The following is a 6,000-nucleotide window of genomic DNA, read 5'->3' as shown; positions in this document are numbered from 1 at the left end:
ATTGTCTTCTTGTGAGGACACTAGTCCTATGGGACTAGTGCCCCACCCTTACGATCTCTTAATTACCTCTTTAATTACCCATCTCCAAATACAGGCACCATGGGAGTTAGGGCTCCAACCTGTGAATTTGGGGGAGGGGCACTATTTAAGTCCTTGACAGGGCTTCCTACAGGAAACGTGATCCCAGCCCTAGCTGGCCTCAGCCTGGAGACGCTGGTGCCCACTGTGAGCTGTGCTAACCCAGCGGCAGGGCTGGTGCGGGATCATCAATCACCATCACTCCACAGAGTGGAGAAAGATGAGCCCTCAGATAGCGCGAAGATGAATGGGGACCCTGACATGTGATTAAACTGGGATCCTCCGATGAGAGCTGACGCCCCACTCTGAGTACAAAGTTAGCGCAGCCAGGCCTGGGCTCCCAGCACCCGCCAGGACACCCGCCCCTGCCCCGGCTAAGGTTAAAGGATCGTCCCTCCGACCACACAGCTCTCTGCCATCCCTGATCTGTAGGTGATGCAGTGAGGCACGCAAAGGGACCGGCACAGGGGCTAGGAACCGTGGAGCAGATCATACCACTAGTCACCATTTCAGGCTGCCTGGCTCTTGTTAATAACTAGTAACGATAATGACAGCACTCAATGAGCACTTGCTATAGGTACTTCAGGAGCATTTCCTCGTTTTCACACATCAAACCAAGTCAGGTGATGAGGGCAACAGTTTCTGGAGGAAACAGATAGAGGGGCAGAAAGGAATATGTTAATTTATTCAATCATCCAGCGAATTTTATTGAGCATCTATTGTGTGCCATGATATCCACAAAGGTGAGCAAAACCCCACACAAGGTCTCTGCCTTGTGAAAATTAAACTCGTGAAGCTCTTGACATATATTAAGGGCTTCATAAAGCCATTGCTGAACAAATGAATGAAAGGGGAGAGGAGGAAGGAGAGGATCCCAGAGAGGCCGTTCCTGCAGCATCGCCTCCGACAGCTGCTGCCGTGGTCCACCCTCCCCTCGGTTCCCCTCCCAGCCCCTCCCGAGGCTGCAGGTTCAAGGTGTGGCCAGACCAGTTGAGGAACACAGCACCACGGTCTCGTCCCCAAGCTTGCATGTTAACTCACAGCCAGGATAATGCTCAGTGAGAACTGAGCTGGGGAGAAAAAACTCGCGAACAAAAGAAAAGTGACATTTATCTCATGCCTTTAATGTTTGAACAGAATTTAAATATCACATTACAAAATGACGAGATGGTACAAAGCAACACTGAACACATGAGAGCTATGAAGGGAGGTTTTTCCTCTTTCCAGACCTGGGGGGGGGGATGTTGTTTACGGCTCCAGTGTTAGCCGCCACTCCCAGGCCCAACCTCCTGTCTTTCAAGGGGGCTCAGAGAGGGCAAGGGGTCGGCCTGAGGCCACAGAGCTGCCCTGGCTTGTCTCCAAGCTTGTCCCACTATTCATTGCAGGGCTACTTGAAAGCTATTTTTTTCCTGGAAAAAAAATCAACTGCCTCTTGGCAGAGGTGCTGCATATTTTATTCTCCTCGGGGCTGGAAATCCTGGACACAACTTCATCCCCTAGAGGTGTGGTCACACATCGAGTGTGGTGTAGGACCACCTGAGGGGGGCCCGGAGGGCCCGGGTTGAGGGGGCCTGGGGAGGAGGCGGTGGCGGCGGCCTGGGCACTGCAGAGAAGTCGCCTTGGAGGAAGAGCTAGACCTTCCGCTAAGCTGCTGTGCTTCCACGCTGGCTGTGCCCTCTCGGGCTGCTCCTTACAGCCCAGGGCTTAGGTGGGGCTCTTTTTAATGACCCACTCACCGTGAGGGTTGGTGCGGTACAGATCTAAGAGGTAGGTATCTGGGTCCAGGCGATGCTCACCTGTGGGAAGGCAGGGGACAAGGAGGTTGTATGGTGGTGTCCGTGGAAGGTGCCGCTGGCCTGCCCGGGTAGCCCCTCACCTTGCCAGTGTACCTTACCTCCTTCCCAGCTGTGTGAGCCTTGGCTGCTGTGGCTCACAGTTACCCTTTGCTTTGGAGAACTGAGGTGGGAGGCCTGGTGCAGGAGAGGCTACGGCCTGGCCCCCAGGGCAGCCCACAGCCAATGACCAACTGACACACAGGTAGGAAGACCATCCTCAGGCCTCTGTAGGGAAGTTCTCTGATGCAGTTGGCGCTCCAGAGCCCCCTTGTGGCCAAGGCTAGAATTCGCCCCTTCTCCCTCCCTCCCTTGTAAGGCTCTTCCTAAGGAACACCCCCTCACTGCATCACTGCTCCTAAGACTTGTGTTAGCCCTGCTCCTTGGCCAGTGGCTCTCAGCGGGTGGTCCCTGCACCAGCAGCATCAGCATCAGCAGCTCCTGGGAATTTGTTACAAGTGCAGATTCCCGGGGCCCAGCCACTTGTGTCTTAACAGCCCTCCAGATTCCGAGGCAGCGCTGAAGGCTGAGAATCGCTGCTCTAGAGAACGCAGCTGAGGTCGGCTGCCTGTCTCTCAGAGCCTGGAGCCTTCAGAGCGGACGTGTGTCTGCGGAATTCCTTAAGGAATCCACGGCCACAGTCCCGGGAGCAGGTCCACTGTGGCTAGGGTGGCCCAGAGGCATCACTGTCACTGGTGGTGCTGACAACCATCACACTAAACCAAAATTCCATGCTCTCCATGCCTGAGATGCCCACCTGAGGCCATACTGCACACTCCAAGGTGGAGCGCTAAGGTGTGGCCACAAGCTGACACTTAACCTCACAGCAGGGCTCCCCTGGGTTTTTGGGGAGAAAGAGGCCTGAGGGGAAGGCTCAACCCCAGGTGGACTCTGGCCTCCCCTAAAGGGGCCCATGAGCTCTCAAGGTCAGAGAGCACCAGGACCTGGGCTCAGACCCACTCTCCACCGGGACTCACTGATGTTCCCTCCAATTTCGTAAAGAACGATGTCGATGTCGGCTGATGCCCTCAACTGGCTGCTGCAAGACAAAGAGGAGAAAGTCACCGATGTCTCCTGCCCAAGGCTGCAAGACCAGCAACTGCTCACAGACCCCAGGCGTGGAGGGGCAGTCCTCACTAATTTTGGTCCCAGCTGGGAGATGAGACATAAGGACCCTCCTGAGAAAGCCAGAGCCACAAAGGAGTTCAGGCTCCAGGGACATGGAAGAGGCGGGTGGACGGCTCTCAGGGACCAGCCTGAGATCAGCCATGGACCAGCCATGGATCCCGCACCGCAAGGCCCCTGTCTGCTGGGCATCGGAATGGAAGCTAGGAGGGTGGTGAGATGAGGGGTGACATGTGGGGACAGGAGTCTGCTGTGAGGAGCAAATTCTGAGTCGAAAAGAATTGTGGCTATTGTATGATTATATATGACCATTATAGTTATAAGTATCATAAGTATCAGAGGAGTTCAATTCCGCAATCTGTTCCCAATTTGCCCTGTGGCTCTGGGCAAGCCCCTTCCCCTCTCTGGGCCTTAGTTCTCCCATCTGTAGAAGGAAGAACTGGACTTGCTAACAACGGACAGTCCAAGAGTCTTTCCTGCCAACTCCGCCAGGGAGGCTCCTGAGAGCTCAGCTGTCTCTTGCATCCTGGAATGACAGCTGCATCTCAGCCCCTCTGATCCTCTTTCAGCTCTTGGCCACGCTGCCTTGGGACCTTTGCACATGCGGTTTCTGTGCTTGGAAGTCTCACTTCATTCCCCAAACTACCAACTGCCTTGTTTTACATCATATTGTTCCCTGTATTTCTTATAAACTGAATACAGTGACTCCATATTGACCGTGTGACTGCTTGAGTCACGTCTGTCTCTTCCACAAAGCTGCGAGCTTATAAGCCCCACGATTCTCTCATCCCACATGGTGCCTAGTCTATAGCAGGTGTTCATTAAACACCCGTTACACTGAATGACTGAGTGCTATCATCATTGTAATTTGAAGCCAAGAAGCCATCAAGTTGGAGAGCCCAGTTCCGGCCACCGTAGAAAGGTGAAGGCCTCCAGCCTGAGCAACTCCCGTTGATGGCCTTCATTTCTGAGGTGCTGACCCCCCTTGCACCTGCTCCCTGCAGGGGTGACACTCCTGTCTGGGGAGATGGCCCTTACCATGGGAGGAGGTTGTCCTTGTCCTCACTGCTCTCCTGATGCTGTAGACCAGGGCTGCGGCGCCCTGTGAACTGCCTGAGGACATGAGTCACTGTGGTGCTGGAGGTCAGGGGCACCTCCAGGGTATCTTTGATAAGCCAGGCCACCTGGATCTTTGCCACTTTGGGAGTCTGCAGAGAGAGAAAGACCCATCTGTAAGGGCGCACACACGCATACCGGGAATTCAAATGTGTGCGCATAAATATGCATATGTGTGCACTTACACGAGTACCAACACTAAAAATCAAAGATGCACACAAATACACCAGCTGCTTGTGCACAGATCATACTTTGTTCACACACATAATGCCCCTCAGTGTGCATACACAAACACAGGCATAGAAACATGCATGCACATGCATTCATACTGATACACACAACAGGAGTGCACAAAATGCACCTGCAAACACATGTGCACGTAGGTTTCTATGGCTATCCATCACCCGTGCATATCATACACACCGCGACCCCGGTCCCTTTCTCTTTGGATCTCTAGATAGGGAACCCTGTCCAGGACTCCTTCCTGGGGACACTCAATATTTTTGGAGTGTCCTTCCTTTCTATTAAGCCCTCCTTGTCCCAATCACCCCACACCCAACACAGAGACCCTCGGTCAAGCACACAGGGTGCTGCCTAAAAACAGGGCAGGGGAGACAGTTTCTACAAGTCCCTGCACCAGGCCCATTTCCTCCTTCAGCCAAGTCATCTTCCTGGTTTGCTCCCCAGCTCGCTGGGTGGGGCTGGTGCGCCCCCTGGTGGCCTTAATCGCAGGCGCCGTTCCTGACCCACTGGCAGCAAATACTTGGAGGCCGCAGCTGCACTAGGTGCCCTCCCACCGCCGCCTCCTCCATCCATCTTGGGGTGGGTCGTGGGTGGGCACTCACCGCCTCTGGGCAACCCCCCGCCTTGTCCCTGTCTGTGTGTATTCTTCGCAGCCAGGTCGTGAGTGGCCAGTCGCAGAGTTGGGGGCGCCGGCCACTGCTGTCGTTCAGTTTTCGCACTTGGGCAACCAAGAAAGAGGAGACCTGGCCGGAAAAAAAAATCAAGTCTTAGCAGAGCCATGGGCCTGCGGAGAAGAGAGGCAGAGCACGCCAGGGTCACTGTGGCGTCTTCCTTGTCCCCGCACCCCACATGAGACTTGCAGTCCACTTTTGTTGAACTTCGGGCTGAAGCACTGGTTTGGTGGAAAGAAAGGGGTCATATGGCCTGTAACGAGGTCTGCGGAGTAGGGTCCTCTGACAGGACCCTCTTCGGGCTTAGTGGCCAGGGGTCTCCTGGGACAGGCTGGAGGGTCCCACACCTGTTGTGTGGTGGCTGCTCACGGGACACTCAGGGCGGTCCCCAAACACACCTGGAGTGGGCCAGTGCCTGAGAACCCCCAGCCAGCCCTGTGCTGGCCAACTTCCACAGAGAACCCCAGACTGACCCACACTCTTTTCTCCAATCAGAAGCCACCGGAGGGAGTTAGGAGAATGCGGTCTCCATGGACCCCGATAATAAGGAACATGGGCTCTGGGGCCTGATAGAACCGGTTCCATTCTGGGCCCCTCTGTCTCCTGGCTGGGCAACACCAAACAGGGTGATGCACTTGGTAGAAGAACTGGTGTGGGGGGTGGGGTGGCGCGGAGAATCCTCCACTTTATGTGTCCACATCTATGTTGCCCCGGACTTTTACAGCTAGAAGGCATTTCTTGAATTTTTAAAACTCGCTTCGATAAAAAGTGTTATAACCTAATGTGTTTTAGTAGCCGCCTAACCTGAGAGAGCCGAAAGGGCACGAGGCAGGCAGGAATTATGGGCGTTAGGCACAGAGGAGTCGACTATTGAACTAGACATTGAAGAATAAGCAGACGGTGCCAGGCTTCCACCCTTTCTAAAAAAAGTAAGG

At 54.5% G+C, this 6,000-nt stretch overlaps 1 protein-coding gene across 1 annotated transcript in view; it reads right to left on the bottom strand.

Annotated features, from left to right (window-relative positions):
• Nucleotides 1–1,204: 1,204 nt before the first annotated feature.
• ARHGAP40 (Rho GTPase activating protein 40) overlaps nt 1,205–6,000 on the bottom strand; it is a 32,523-nt gene continuing 27,727 nt past the window's right edge. The window contains exons 12-15 of the mRNA XM_037164338.2: nt 4,997–5,137; nt 4,074–4,243; nt 2,888–2,949; nt 1,205–1,874 (exon numbers count right to left, since the gene is read on the bottom strand). Coding sequence (XP_037020233.2) covers nt 1,783–1,874; nt 2,888–2,949; nt 4,074–4,243; nt 4,997–5,137 — 465 coding nt within the window. The 3' untranslated portion in view covers nt 1,205–1,782. The remainder of the gene's footprint in view (nt 1,875–2,887; nt 2,950–4,073; nt 4,244–4,996; nt 5,138–6,000) is intronic.

The sequence above is a fragment of the Artibeus jamaicensis genome, unplaced genomic scaffold, assembly GCF_021234435.1.
Source record: "Artibeus jamaicensis isolate MK-2021 breed Jamaican fruit bat unplaced genomic scaffold, CSHL_Jam_final contig_685, whole genome shotgun sequence".
NCBI classification, from domain to species: Eukaryota; Metazoa; Chordata; class Mammalia; order Chiroptera; family Phyllostomidae; genus Artibeus; species Artibeus jamaicensis.
This window is presented reverse-complemented; position numbering and strand designations above follow the sequence as displayed.